Here is a 15,413-nt window from a genome sequence, read left to right on the forward strand (position 1 = left end):
GATAACAAGTTCAAACAGGTGCCATTAATACAGGTAACGAGTGGAGGACAGAGGAGCCTCTTAAAGAAGAAGTTACAGGTCTGTGAGAGCCAGAAATCTTGCTTGTTTGTAGGTGACCAAATACTTATTTTCCACCATAATTTGCAAATAAATTCATTAAAAATCCTACAATGTGATTATCTGGAGAGAAAACAATCTCAATTTGTCTGTCATAGTTGACGTGTACCTATGATGAAAATTACAGGCCTCTCTCATCTTTTTAAGTGGGAGAACTTGCACAATTGGTGGCTGACTAAATACTTTTTTCCCCACTGTATAAACCAAGTGTTTCTACTGTATCAGGTAAGATTAACACTATACATACACTACTGAGTCCAGGAGAGGAACTTGGCAGGTGTGAGATAAGCATCTCGATACCATGCTGGAGTAGCACATAACGTTTAAGGAGTCCCAACAATCAATCTTGTCATGGATAGGCCTATATGTAGAGAATTTAGGGCTTGATTAAATACGCATCGGCAAGTTCAGGATTATAGCGCAATTGAAATGTAAAGGTAATTTCCGACCTAATCGACATATGGAGCGTTTACCATCAATGAAGTCTCCACTAACGTGGGAACATTGCCTTTACATTTCTATCACGATGTCGCGCAGATCTTCAATGCTACGGATTGAGTCATTTTTTGTTGTTGCCTGATGACGTATTCTATGTAGTTTTCTGTCATATTATTTTGTTCTGAAAAATAACAGATTTTTCTACATGCCGTTTCAGTGGTGGATCCCATTCATGCAAGCAGAGTCCTTTAGTAAACAACCCCAATATGGAGCTGTGGGACTGGGACAAAATTTCTGCCCTGGCATTTCAGCCACACCAGCCCACATCGGTCTCTGCTAAGCCTAGCATCCTTCCCGCAGCACTGCTACCAGAAGACCAGGGGACCACACTACCTGTGCTGGGCCCAGCAACATCCTAGTTGTGAATATATAAACACATTTATTAGATAAAGAAGAAAGATTACTGAAGAAATGCCTAATAGATGATCATTGGCTCATAATACCTTATGAAAGCCTACCTACTTATATTGCAAATATAAGCGCCTGGCTGTCATACATGTCCCCCCTATCCTAAGGGTTAATTACTATTACATATATAATATAGAGCCAAAATATCAATAAGCTCTCCCTCTCTCTCTCTCTCTCTCTCTCTCTCTCTCTCTCTCTCCCTCTCTCAATTCAATTCAATTCAATTTAAGGGCTTTATTGGCATGGGAAACGTATGTTAACATTGCCAAAGCAAGTGAAGTAGATAGTAAACAAAAGTGAAATAAACAATAAATATTAACAGTAAATATTACACTCAGAAGTTCCAAAATAATAAAGACATTTCAAATGTCAAAGTATGTATATATACAGTGTGGTAACAATGTGCAAATAGTTAAATTACAAATGGGAAAATAAATAAACATAAATATGGGTTGTATTTACAATGGTGTTTGTTCTTCACTGGTTGCCCTTTTCTTGTGTCAACAGGTCACAAATCTTGCTGCTGTGATGGCACACTGTGGTTTTTCACCCAATGTCACGCCCTGGCCTTGAGAGGCCTGTTGTCTTTAGTTGGTTTGGTCAGGGCGTGAGGATCTATGTTAGAATTTCTATGTTTAGGATCTAGATGTGTATTCTAGGTTTGGCCGAGTGTGATTCCCAATCAGAGGCAGCTGTCGCTCGTTGTCTCTGATTGGGGATCATACTTTAGTAGCCTGTTTGTCTACCGTTGTTGTGGGATCTTGTTCCTGTATAGGCTTGTATGTGTTTAGCCTGAGGACTTCACGTTACGGTGTTTCTTGTTTTGTTTATGTTTATTGAGTTTAATAAACATGTTCGCATACCACGCTGCACCTTGGTCTGACCCGTCTCTCAACGATCGTGACACCCAGTAGATAAGGGAGTTTATCAAAATTGGGTTTGTTTTCTAATTCTTTGTGGATCTCTGTAATCTGAGGGAAATATGTGTCTCTAATATGGTCATACATTTGGCAGGAGGTTAGGAAGTGCAGCTCAGTTTCCACCTCATTTTGTGGGCAGTGTACTCTCTTCTCTTGAGAGCCAGGTCTGCCTACGGTGGCCTTTCTCAATAGCAAGGCTATGCTCACTGAGTCTGTACATAGTCAAAGCTTTCCTTAAGTGTGGGTCAGTCACAGTGGTCAGGTATTCTGCCAATGTGTACTCTCTGTTTAGAGCCAAATAGCATTCTAGTTTGCTCAGTTTTTTTGTTAATTCTTTCCAATGTGTCAAGTAATTCTCTTTTTGTTTTCTCATGATTTGGTTGGGTCTAATTGTGTTGTTGTTGTTGTCTCTCTCTCTCTGTCTGTTTCCTCCCTACGTCCACTACACTTGACTGTTGCAGCTGAGATGTCTGTGCTGCTAAACCTAGCATCACTGGGACCAGAAGACCAGGGGACCACCCTGCCTGTGCTGGGCCCAGCTACCCCCTAGGGTAACACTTTATTTTAAGGGTCCATAATTTACTATTTATAAGGAATTTACAAACTGTTTGCTCACCATTAATTAATCATTAGTAAGCTAGTTATTCACACATGTATATATATTTCCTTAAACATCCTGTGTTTGTGTGCTTGTTCTTTTACCAGGTACAGCAGGAATGTCTACCAATGGCATGCCCATCTTTTTGTGAAAAATTACACTGGTCACTCAAAACATTCTAAAGTATTTCCAAAGTATAAATAGCACTCACTTTAGATTTGGGACTGAAAAATACTTTACTAATGATTAGTAAATGGTTTATTAGTATGGGAGTAATGATTAATACATGGTGAACACAGAATTTATAAATGCCTTATAAATGGTTTATTAGGGACCCCTAAAATAAAGTGTTACCCATCGTAGTTGTGAATGAATAAACACATATAGAAAATCACAGAATAAATGCCTTATTGGCTTATATAATACCATTTAACATCCTAACTACATATTTCAAATGAGTGCATTTCAAGTGTTCCCCCTGCCCACTTAGCTAAGTTTTTAAATATTAGGCTACATATAATTAAATAGAACCCAACAGGGTACCGTTTATTCATTCACAACTACGATGGGTAACACTTTGGAAAACAGAGAGAGAAAAGGAGCGAGAGAGACTGCCAGTTCCTTCATGTTTTGGCTGTATAATCCAGCAAATGGCTACACTAAGGAACTGGCAGTCTCTCTCTCTCTCTCTCTCTGTTTTCTTCTGTTGAATTCAACATACAGTGGGGGAAAAAAGTATTTAGTCAGCCACCAATTGTGCAAGTTCTCCCACTTAAAAAGATGAGAGAGGCCTGTAATTTTCATCATAGGTACATGTCAACTATGACAGACAAATTGAGGAGAAAAAAATCCAGAAAATCACATTGTAGGATTTTTAATGAATTTATTTGCAAATTATGGTGGAAAATAAGTATTTGGTCACCTACAAACAAGCAAGATTTCTGGCTCTCACAGACCTGTAACTTCTTCTTTAAGAGGCTCCTCTGTCCTCCACTCGTTACCTGTATTAATGGCACCTGTTTGAACTTGTTATCAGTATAAAAGACACCTGTCCACAACCTCAAACAGTCACACTCCAAACTCCACTATGGCCAAGACCAAAGAGCTGTCAAAGGACATCAGAAACTAAATTGTAGACCTGCACCAGGCTGGGAAGACTGAATCTGCAATAGGTAAGCAGCTTGGTTTGAAGAAATCAACTGTGGGAGCAATTATTAGGAAATGGAAGACATACAAGACCACTGATAATCTCCCTCGATCTGGGGCTCCACGCAAGATCTCACCCCGTGGGGTCAAAATGATCACAAGAACGGTGAGCAAAAATCCCAGAACCACACGGGGGGACCTAGTGAATGACCTGCAGAGAGCTGGGACCAAAGTAACAAAGCCTACCATCAGTAACACACTACGCCGCCAGGGACTCAAATCCTGCAGTTCCAGACGTGTCCCCCTGCTTAAGCCAGTGCATGTCCAGGCCCGTCTGAAGTTTGCTAGAGTGCATTTGGATGATCCAGAAGAGGATTGGGAGAATGTCATATGGTCAGATGAAACCAAAATATAACTTTTTGGTAAAAACTCAACTCGTCGTGTTTGGAGGACAAAGAATGCTGAGTTGCATCCAAAGAACACCATACCTACTGTGAAGCATGGGGGTGGAAACATCATGCTTTGGGGCTGTTTTTCTGCAAAGGGACCAGGACGACTGATCCGTGTAAAGGAAAGAATGAATGGGGCCATGTATCGTGAGATTTTGAGTGAAAACCTCCTTCCATCAGCAAGGGCATTGAAGATGAAACGTGGCTGGGTCTTTCAGCATGACAATGATCCCAAACACACCGCCCGGGCAACGAAGGAGTGGCTTCGTAAGAAGCATTTCAAGGTCCTGGAGTGGCCTAGCCAGTCTCCAGATCTCAACCCCATAGAAAATCTTTGGAGGGAGTTGAAAGTCCGTGTTGCCCAGCGACAGCCCCAAAACATCACTGCTCTAGAGGAGATCTGCATGGAGGAATCGGCCAAAATACCAGCAACAGTGTGTGAAAACCTTGTGAAGACTTACAGAAAACGTTTGACCTGTGTCATTGCCAACAAAGGATATATAACAAAGTATTGAGAAACTTTTGTTATTGAACAAATACTTATTTTCCACCATAATTTGCAAATAAATTCATAAAAAATCCTACAATGTGATTTTCTGGAATTTTCTTCCTCATTTTGTCTGTCATAGTTGACGTGTACCTATGATGAAAATTACAGGCCTCTCTCATCTTTTTAAGTGGGAGAACTTGCACAATTGGTGGCTGACTAAATACTTTTTTTCCCCACTGTACAACCTTCTGTGTTTGTCAAAGAACGATGCCGGGACTAGTTTATGTGGATGCGGACTGATTTCCAGCGTGTGCTTCATTTGACAGTGCCGCGTCCGAATTGACCTTTATTGTAATACATGATGACTTGTGTTTTTAGATTAGACTTTTGTTTAGTCATGTAGTTGCAGCGTACAGTGAAATACTTAAGCTCGGAGTTCCAACAGTGCAGGTGTGAATGAAACTATAAAATAAATAAATAATAAAGTTTAGTAAAAAGCACTGTATAATGTCTAGTAGATGGCTATTGCTTTACCTATGTGTTATAAAATCCATCCAATCTAAGGACTTGTTAGGCTATATTGCAAGTAGCCTAGTGTCTAAATGTTCCCCTGAATCCCCCTTCCCTAACTAGCCTACTACAGTAGATATTAAGTATATTCCATACAACATAGAGCCAAAATATTAGGCCTAACTGACAGCAGTAGGCTACATGATCTGTGTTTTCTTCCTACATCGATGGCACTACAGCAGCTGGTCTGTCATTTCTCACAGTCACAGACACAGCACTCGGACCAGCAGAACCACAAGTTTAGTAAATAAGTCAGTTAATTTTAGACATTATAGACATTTAGCAGGTCCCTTTTTTGGTCTCCAACTTTTTCAGCATCACCTTTCCGTTTTTCTGTTTTGACTGAGAGACTGACAGTCAGAGAGGGTGTCAAACTCTTTGATGATGTGTGTTTGACTTTGAATGTGAATTTGTGCCACCTCAGCTCAGCCAATCAGAAACCCATATTGGTAGGGGCAGGCCCACTGGTCAGCCAAATGCTCAATATAGATCATTATGTTTTTGTTTTGTTTTGTTGTCAATTTCGATCAGCCCACCCCAATAAAAGATGGTCCGGCCCTTCTGGCATTTGCCAGAATTGCCAGATGGCCAATCCGCCCATGCCCCTAACCTTCTAACCTAACCCTCTTAACATATTACCCATCCAGAACTGTACATACAATGTTATTTCAGCTTCATACAGGCTATATATGGTGTTTATAGTGATATATAGGCTAGTGATTTGAGGAATGTCATTGTTTCTGGTAGAGTGTCTGTGGACCTCAGCTGTCCTCTGTGTGTTGTGGCAGGCATGTAAACCGCCAACTCAGGACTGCCAGTTGGAGAGCAGCTTATGAATCCCTCAGCCTCTAACATCTCACCTTTTTTTCATCCTCTTCTCTTCATCACTCTCACCACTGTTACTCTTCTCCTCTCCTCTGTTCCCTCTCTTCTCCTCTCCTCTGTTCCCTCTCTCTCCTCCTCAGTATCAGGGTAATGTAATCACAGACCCCTGCAGTTGGCCAGGAGGACAGTAGCCTAGCCTGCTGCACACACACACACACACACACACACACACACACACACAGAGAGAGAGAGAGACATGCTCACACTAGACATAACAGCCCGTCTGCCTGCCTGTCTGTCTATCTGCCTGCCTGTCTGTGTAACAGGAGTCTGTGGATTATCATGAGGAGGAGCTGGTGTTACTGAGCCAAATGATGATGTAGATGGTGTTTGTTTAGACTTCCTTACCAAGGAGTCCCAGTGGGGATGGAGGAGGTAGGTAGCCAGACCAGGTCCCAGTGGGAATGGAGGAGGTAGGTAGCCAGACCAGACCAGGTCCCAGTGGGGATGGAGGAGGTAGGTAGCCAGACCAGACCAGGTCCCAGTGGGGATGGAGGAGGTAGGTAGCCAGACCAGACCAGGTCCCAGTGGGGATGGAGGAGGTAGGTAGCCAGACCAGACCAGGTCCCAGTGGGGATGGCGGTACTATAGCCAGACCAGACCAGGTCCCAGTGGGGATGGAGGAGGTAGGTAGCCAGACCAGACCAGGTCCCAGTGGGGATGGCGGAGGTAGTAGCCAGACCAGACCAGGTCCCAGTGGGGATGGCGGTACTATAGCCAGACCAGACCAGGTCCCAGTGGGGATGGAGGAGGTAGGTAGCCAGACCAGACCAGGTCCCAGTGGGGATGGGAAGGTAGCTATAGCCAGACCAGACCAGGTCCCAGTGGGGATGGAGGAGGTAGGTAGCCAGACCAGACCAGGTCCCAGTGGGGATGGCGGTACTATAGCCAGACCAGACCAGGTCCCAGTGGGGATGGAGGAGGTAGGTAGCCAGACCAGACCAGGTCCCAGTGGGGATGGAGGAGGTACTATAGCCAGACCAGACCAGGTCCCAGTGGGGATGGAGGAGGTAGGTAGCCAGACCAGACCAGGTCCCAGTGGGGATGGCGGTACTATAGCCAGACCAGACCAGGTCCCAGTGGGGATGGAGGAGGTAGGTAGCCAGACCAGACCAGGTCCCAGTGGGGATGGAGGAGGTAGGTAGCCAGACCAGACCAGGTCCCAGTGGGGATGGCGGTACTATAGCCAGACCAGACCAGGTCCCAGTGGGGATGGAGGAGGTAGGTAGCCAGACCAGACCAGGTCCCAGTGGGGATTGAGGAGGTACTGTAGCCAGACCAGACCAGGTCCCAGTGGGGATGGAGGAGGTACTGTAGCCAGATCAGACAGACTGAAGTGTGGACTTCCATCGCAACATTTCCTTAGTAACCCTCTGGAGAATTGGGAAATGTAGAACAATACCCTCTATAAGGTAGTGGTGGTCGCCACTGGATGGGCAAGTGACAAAGTCACTATATCGAGGTTAGGGTTAAGACATAAGGTTAGCAGTGTGGTTAAGGTTACTGTTAAGCTTAGTTGTAGGTTTAAAGTTAGATTTTAAGAAGAGCAATTGTAGAAATAGGTGGGGTTTATGACTTTGCCACTTGCCCAGATACTGACGGCCGGTAAGGGTGGCTAAGATTGGGTAGCCTTGCTCTGTGGTAGCCTACTGCAGTGAATAGACGCCCTTGTTCGTTGGTGTTAACAGGTATTCAGTATTCTGGTGTGCTGCCATTAGCTGTTGGAGCCTCAGGTTCCCAGTACTGGGGGAATAGACTGACCAGTATCACATTACGTATGGTGGCCAAAGCTTTTAACAGCCGGAGAATAAATAGCACCCTGCTTGAATCAGGGGTGTTAATAATGGACCAGAACAAAAATCTCCAACTAAGTCCACTAAGCTCCTTCAGTCTGTCCACTCTCTTTTAGAACCTCAGAAGAGTCTTAGAACGTACTTAGAGAAGGTCCTTAGATCTAAAATCTTGAAACACAAACACAAGAGTGTTGTTCAAACATTTCAGGAAAAAACAGAAGCCAGCTAACACAGAGTCTCTTCAGAAGCTGCTGTTTTTATTGTCCTAATGTATCTACGTTAAAACAGTTTGGTGAAGGGGCCTATTTCACTGCATTTCTTTTTCACTAGACTAACGTTCTGTTCGCATGCAGTGAACAAATCTAAAAGAAGTGACACATGGCAATAAATTAGCATATCATTTACAAAAAAATAAAAAATTTAACAGTGTACCAACATTAATACTGAATATAAAATATACATAACTAATCAAATAATGCTTATTGTTTTTCATTTCTCTCTTGCTCTTGAAGATACAGGGTAAAGCAGTGACATTCATAACATCTAAGTTCACAGCTATGAGTACCAGTTGGATTGAGCATCTTCTAGAGTGTCTCTGTCAGTCCGTCTGTCTGTCCGTCTGTCTGTAGGCCCCATGTCCCAATGCCAGTAAACTGTTACTTCAAGCCTCAGGATTTAACATAGAAACAGCTCTGGAAGAAGTACCAGCATGTTGAGTTCAATGCAGTTCAAATGCTTTAGCTTTCATCGTCCACTAACGTCCAAACGTCCTGGTTCAACATTTCATCACCAAAGATTAGATCACGGGCCTAACGTCCTTAGTTACACTGGAGGTGGCTACCAAAAAGTAGCAGCAGCAAAAAAAAAGTAGCATAGTCGTATGATTTGTGACTCCTTAATTGTCTTTCCCATTGGTCTTGGGGTTCCATCAAGTCCTACTGGTTTATCCTCCACAGCATGGCTCCATCTGGGCCTGGTCTGTCTGGTCCGCTTGGTCAGTTCCACACGGGTGACGGTCCCTTTTCACAACCCCAACCAACGCCAGAAGCAATGTCACTTGGGGAGGGTTTATATTAGAAGAATGTTTGACACAACTAGGAATAATACAGGATACAACTGAATGGAAGTCCATGTGTAGGGGTGAGGGGTTAGGGGTGGTAGTGGTGGGTTGGTACTACACCATCAATGAAAATTCCCAGTGTGAGGTAAGAAGATATAATTTTAAACAAACAACAACATTGTCAGCATTAACCAACATATAGATATTAATGTCTTATTGTTCATATTGCTCAGATCAGATCCAGCCTATAGTCACTGTATAGTAGTGGGAGTGAAAGCACCAATTATATAGCACCGTGGGCCTGGGAGAAGCCAGAGAGAAGCCAGGGAGAAGAGCCTGGGAGAAGAGCCTAGGAGAAGAGCCTGGGAGAAGAGCCTGGGAGAAGAGCCTAGGAGAAGAGCCAGGGTGAAGAGCCAGGGAGAAGGGCCAGGGAGAAGAGCCAGGGAGAAGGGCCAGGGAGAAGAGCCAGGGAGAAGAGCCAGGGAGAAGGGCCAGGGAGAAGCACCAGGGAGAAGAGCCAGGGAGAAGGGCCAGGGAGAAGAGCCAGGGTGAAGAGCCAGGGAGAAGAGCCAGGGAGAAGGGCCAGGGAGAAGAGCCAGGGAGAAGGGCCAGGGAGAAGAGCCAGGGTGAAGAGCCAGGGAGAAGAGCCAGGGAGAAGGGCCAGGGAGAAGAGCCAGGGAGAAGAGCCAGGGAGAAGAGCCAGGGAGAAGGGTCAGGGAGAAGAGCCAGGGAGAAGAGCCAGGGGGAAAAGCCTCCCACTTGAAGAAGAAACAAGGAGGAGTCAACAGAAACAAACAGCACTCCACCTGAATATTATTATTATTGAAGCACCATTGAGTTGCATAATATTACGTTATTTGCTGTTTGTTCTCTCTTTGTAGAGTAGAGTGGAAGAGGGGAGCAGAGAGGAGAGGGAGGGAGGGAGGGAGGGAGGGAGGGAGGGAGGAAGGGAGGGAGGGAGGAAAGGAGGGAGGGAGGAAAGGAGGGAGGGAGGGAAGGAAGGAAGGAAGGAAGGAAGGAAGGAAGGAAGGAAGGAAGGAAGGAAGGAAGGAAGGAAGGAAGGAAGGAAGGAAGGAAGGAAGGAAGGAAGGAAGGAAGGAAGGAAGGAAGGAAGGAAGGACGAGGAGAAGGGGGGTGACACTATCTGGAGGTAGTCTGTCTGTGGCAGATCGGATCTGTGTGGTCTGGCAACACATCATGGTCTGCTGGGAGGGACTGCTGGGAGTGTGTGTGTGTGCGTGCGTGCGTGCGTGTGTGTGTGTTTGCGTGCGTGTGTGTGTGTTCAGTACTGGCCCTTCACTTATCTCCAGTCACGGTGCTGGAGAGGCTGTGAGTTCTTCCCATGCTGATGAAATCTCTAAACTACAGAATATACTGTGAGAGGACTGATACAGAGATCCTCTGTGTTTGATAACAGTATAGTTCACTAATAATTCTCCAATGCATTTTGTTCACAAGAGGTGGAGTATCAGAACTACATGATAATAACAACAACAATATTAACAACTAAGGTCCTTCAAAGTCAATACAGTACTTCAATGCCAAACTGTGCAGTTTGCAATATTTATGATTATTCACAAATCCACAATTTTACATCAACCATGGGTCTCCTTTTTAAAGGTTCTGGCACAAAGTGAGCATTGTTCAAAACTAAGGCACCCCTCCTTTAGAAAAAAGAAACAAAACGAGAAAATAGGAAAATAAACTAACAGAACAGAAGAACAATTTACCGTACCTGACCTCCTCTGATAACATGAAAGTAGAAATAACACCTGACATTGCACCTTTTTTCCGGTTCCAGCACAGAACATTTTAGAACCATGCGCTCTGTCATCCCATTACCCTCCAGGCCTCCACTGACAATATGTGGCATAATCACAGACAGATTTAATACAATTGCTTGAAGGACACTACGGGTGATGCCATCTTGAACAGTTCATTCCAGTACTGGTGGGTTTGGTGATGTGTTTGGGTGTAATTTATGGAATATTCACACTGTCTGTCTTTCCATAGCACCATTACAACCCCCCTCCACTCTTCAGCTACACTCCCTCCTCCTTTCCCTCTCTCCTCCCCTCCAGTGGCTACTCCTTCCATCCATCCATCCCTGCAGTGCTTCTGCTCTATGTGTGATGTGTCCAGCACTTTGGATTCAAAAACAACAACAACAAACAACAACAACAAACAGATGACAAAATAATAAAAATAATATTAATTATTATTATTATAATAAAAATAACATCAGTAACAATAATCCTCTAAGGTTCCCACTTCACAGAAGTGACTAATAAATGTCTGTGTCAGCGTGTCCGCTGAGCAGTGGTTAGGTTTCCACGTTGATGATGGGGTTGGGGTTGGGGGGGAGGTGATGAACGGGTTAATCCCTCTTTTATTTTCGTCTCTCGTCCACAGTGTCCTCTAGTCCTTTTTCCTCCTTCTCTTCCACTGGTCTTGAGGTGTTTTTCACTCTGTCCTCTGCCTGTGTTTCTCTTTCTCCTCCAGTTCCCTCTGTTCCTCTCTTTAGTTCTCTCTCTCTCTCTCTGTGGGTCAGCGTCCTTGGCACGTCTTGCAGCACATCTGTCTGAAGTACGCGCGGCCGCAGAACTTGAACTTCAGCACCAGTGGGCAATATGCCACTTTGTTTACGTCTTTACATTCTGGAGAGAAAAATACAAAAGTTAAATAAAGGAAAGAAGAAGTGGAATGTCTATGAACCACCTGTGTGTGTGTGTGTGTGTGTGTGTGTGTGTGTGTGTGTGTTTGTTTGTGTGTGTGTGTGTGTTTGTGTGTGTGTGTTTGTGTGTGTGTGTGTGTGTATGTGTTTGTTTGTATGTGTTTGTATGTGTTTGTGTGTGTTTGTGTGTGTGTGTTTGTGTGTGTGTTTGTGTGTGTGTGTTGACGCGCGTGTCCATGTTGTAATATTGCTGTTCTGTTCAAATTAATTAAATGCATTCTAGACCAGTATTTCTCAACCTCCGGCCGGAGCAATGGCGCCAGTCCCACAGATAGTTGTCTGACACCTATTTAGTCAGTTCTCAGCTGTTAGTTTTAATATAAGCAGCCCTCCCAGCATGTCCCTGGAACAAAAAAAGGTTGAGAGAAACAGTTTCTGTTGTCTCTGAAAACGACCGGCCCATAATAAATCTTCCCTCCATGTCTCTGTGTAATGGTATGTTCCGTCTGATTGATGTAATGGTATGTTCCATCTGATTGACGTAATGGTATGTTGAAACGTTCCTGCCTCTCTCTCTCTCTCTCTCTCTCTCTCTCAATTCAAAGGGGTTTTATTGGCATGGGAAACACATGTTTACATTGCCAAAGCAAGTGAAATAAACAATCAACCAACATACACAACATCGACAGAAAACTATTAGAAAGTAAACATTACACTCACAAAGGTTTCAAAAAGATAAAGACATTTCAAGTGTTATATTATCAGCTGTGTACAGTTTTAGCAATGTGCAAATAGTTGTAGTATGAATAGTGGGGGAAGATGCATAAACAGATAAGTATTGGTGGTATTTACAATGTTGTTTGTGCTCCACTGGTTGCCCTTTTCTCATGGCAACGGACCACACATCTTGCTGTTGCGATTGCACATAGTGGTATTTCGCCTAAAAGATATGTGAGTTTATCAGTATTGGATTTGTTTTCAAATTCTTTGTGGGTCTGTGTAATCTGCAGGAAATATGTGTCTCTAAAATGGTCATACATTTGGCAGGAGGTTAGGAAGTGCAGCTCAGTTTCCACCTCATTTTGTGGACAGTGGGCACATATCCTGTCTTCTCTTGAGAGCCAGGTCTGCCTATGGCAACCTCGCTCAATAGCAAGGCTATGCTCACTGAGTCTGTACATAGTCAAGGATTTTAAATGTTTTGGGTTAGTCACAGTGGTCAGGTATTCTACCACTGTGTACTCTCTGTTTACGGCCAGATAGCATTCCAAGTTGCTCAGATTTTTGGTTGATTCTTTCCAGTGTGCCAAATACTTATCTTTTTGCTTTCTCACAATTTGGTTGGGTCTAATTGTGTTGCTGTCCTGGGGCTCTGTTGGGTCTGTTTGTTTTTGTGAACAGAGCCCCAGAACCAGCTGGCTGAGGGGACTCTTCTCTAGGTTAATCTCTCTGTAGGTGATGGCCAGAACCAGCTGGCTGAGGGGACTCTTCTCTAGGTTAATCTCTCTGTAGGTGAGGGCTTTGTGGTGGAAGGTGTGGGCATCGCTTCCTTTTAGGTGGCTGTAGAATTAAAAAGCTATTTTCTGGATATTGATAACTAATTATGCTCTGCATGCATTGTTTTGCGTTGTACAAAAAGTATATTTTTGCAGAATTCTACATGCAGTCTCAATTGGGTGTTTGTCCCATTTTGTGAATTCTTGGTTAGTGAGTGGACCCGGGACATCACAACCATGGAGGGCAATGGGTTCTATAACTGATTAAAGTATTTTTAGCCAGATCCTAATTGTGATGTCGAGTTTATGTTCCTTTTGATGTCCTAGAAGGCCCTTCTTGCCTTGTCTCTTAGATAGTTCACAGCCTTGTGGAAGTTACAGTGGGGAAAAAATGTATTTAGTCAGCCACCAATTGTGCAAGTTCTCCCACTTAAAAAGATGAGAGAGGCCTGTAATTTTCATCATAGGTACACGTCAACCATGACAGACAAAATTAGGAAAAAAAATCCAGAAAATCAATGAATTTATTTGCAAATTATGGTGGAAAATAAGTATTTGGTCAATAACAAAAGTTTCTCAATACTTTGTTATATACCCTTTGTTGGCAATGACACAGGTCAAACGTTTTCTGTAAGTCTTCACAAGGTTTTCACACACTGTTGCTGGTATTTTGGCCCATTCCTCCATGCAGATCTCCTCTAGAGCAGTGATGTTTTGGGGCTGTCGCTGGGCAACACGGACTTTCAACTCCCTCCAAAGATTTTGTATGGGGTTGAGATCTGGAGACTGGCTAGGCCACTGTTTGGGATCATTGTCATGCTGAAAGACCCAGCCACGTTTCATCTTCAATGCCCTTGCTGATGGAAGGAGGTTTTCACTCAAAATCTCACGATACATGGTCCCATTCATTATTTCCTTTACACAGATCAGTCGTCCTGGTCCCTTTGCAGAAAAACAGCCCCAAAGCATGATGTTTCCACCCCCCATGCTTCACAGTAGGTATGGTGTTCTTTGGATGCAACTCAGCATTCTTTGTCCTCCAAACACGACGAGTTGAGTTTTTACCAAAAAGTTCTATTTTGGTTTCATCTGACCATATGACATTCTCCCCAATCCTCTTCTGGATCATCCAAATGCACTCTAGCAAACTTCAGACGGGCCTGGACATGTACTGGCTTAAGCAGGGGGACACGTCTGGCACTGCAGGATTTGAGTCCCTGGCGGCGTAGTGTGTTACTGATGGTAGGCTTTGTTACTTTGGTCCCAGCTCTCTGCAGGTCATTCACTAGGTCCCCCGTGTGGTTCTGGGATTTTTGCTCACCGTTCTTGTGATCATTTTGACCCCACGGGGTGAGATCTTGCGTGGAGCCCCAGATCGAGGGAGATTATCAGTATGTCTTCCATTTCCTAATAATTGCTCCCACAGTTGATTTCTTCAAACCAAGCTGCTTACTTACCTATTGCAGATTCAGTCTTCCCAGCCTGGTGCAGGTCTACAATTTTGTTTCTGGTGTCCTTTGACAGCTCTTTGGTCTTGGCCATAGTGGAGTTTGGAGTGTGACTGTTTGAGGTTGTGGACAGGTGTCTTTTATACTGATAACAAGTTCAAACAGGTGCCATTAATACAGGTAACAAGTGGAGGACAGAGGAGCCTCTTAAAGAAGAAGTTACAGGTCTGTGAGAGCCAGAAATCTTGCTTGTTTGTAGGTGACCAAATACGTATTTTCCACCATAATTTGCAAATAAATTCATTAAAAATCCTACAATGTGATTTTCTGGATTTTTTTCTTCTCAATTTGTCTGTCATAGTTGACGTGTACCTATGATGAAAATTGCAGGCCTCTCTCATCTTTTTAAGTGGGAGAACTTGCACAATTGGTGGCTGACTAAACTTTTTTCCCCCACTGTACCTGTGGTGTTAATGTTTAGGCCGAGGTATGTATAATTGTTGGTGTGCTCTAGGGCAACAGGGTCTAGATAGATTTTGTATTTGTTGTCCTGGCAACTCTCTCTCTCTCTCTCTCTCTCTCTCTCTCTCTCTCTCTCTCTCTCTCTCTCTCTCTCTCTCTCGCTCTCTCTCTCTCTCTCTCTCTCTGTCTGTCTGTCTGTCTCTCTGTCTCTCTGTCTCTCTCGCTCTCTCTCTCTCTCTCTCTCTCTCTCTCTCTCGCGCTCTCTCTCTCTCGCGTTCCCTCTCTGTGTGTGCTACAGTGCCTTGCAAAAGTATTCCTCCCCCTTGGCGTTTTTCCTATTTTGTTGCATTACAACCTGTAATTTAAATGGATTTTTATTTGGATTTCATGTAATGGACA

General features: G+C 44.0%; 1 protein-coding gene across 1 annotated transcript in view; it reads right to left on the reverse strand.

The window, feature by feature from the left end:
- Nucleotides 1–10,483: 10,483 nt before the first annotated feature.
- The window catches only part of LOC121574156 (A disintegrin and metalloproteinase with thrombospondin motifs 6-like), a 144,628-nt gene continuing 139,698 nt past the window's right edge, over nt 10,484–15,413 (reverse strand). Inside the window, exon 25 of the mRNA XM_041886792.2 lies at nt 10,484–11,591. Within this exon, the coding sequence (XP_041742726.2) occupies nt 11,482–11,591 (110 nt within the window). The 3' untranslated portion in view covers nt 10,484–11,481. The remainder of the gene's footprint in view (nt 11,592–15,413) is intronic.

Source organism: Coregonus clupeaformis, chromosome 9 (genome assembly GCF_020615455.1).
Source record: "Coregonus clupeaformis isolate EN_2021a chromosome 9, ASM2061545v1, whole genome shotgun sequence".
NCBI lineage: Eukaryota > Metazoa > Chordata > Actinopteri > Salmoniformes > Salmonidae > Coregonus > Coregonus clupeaformis.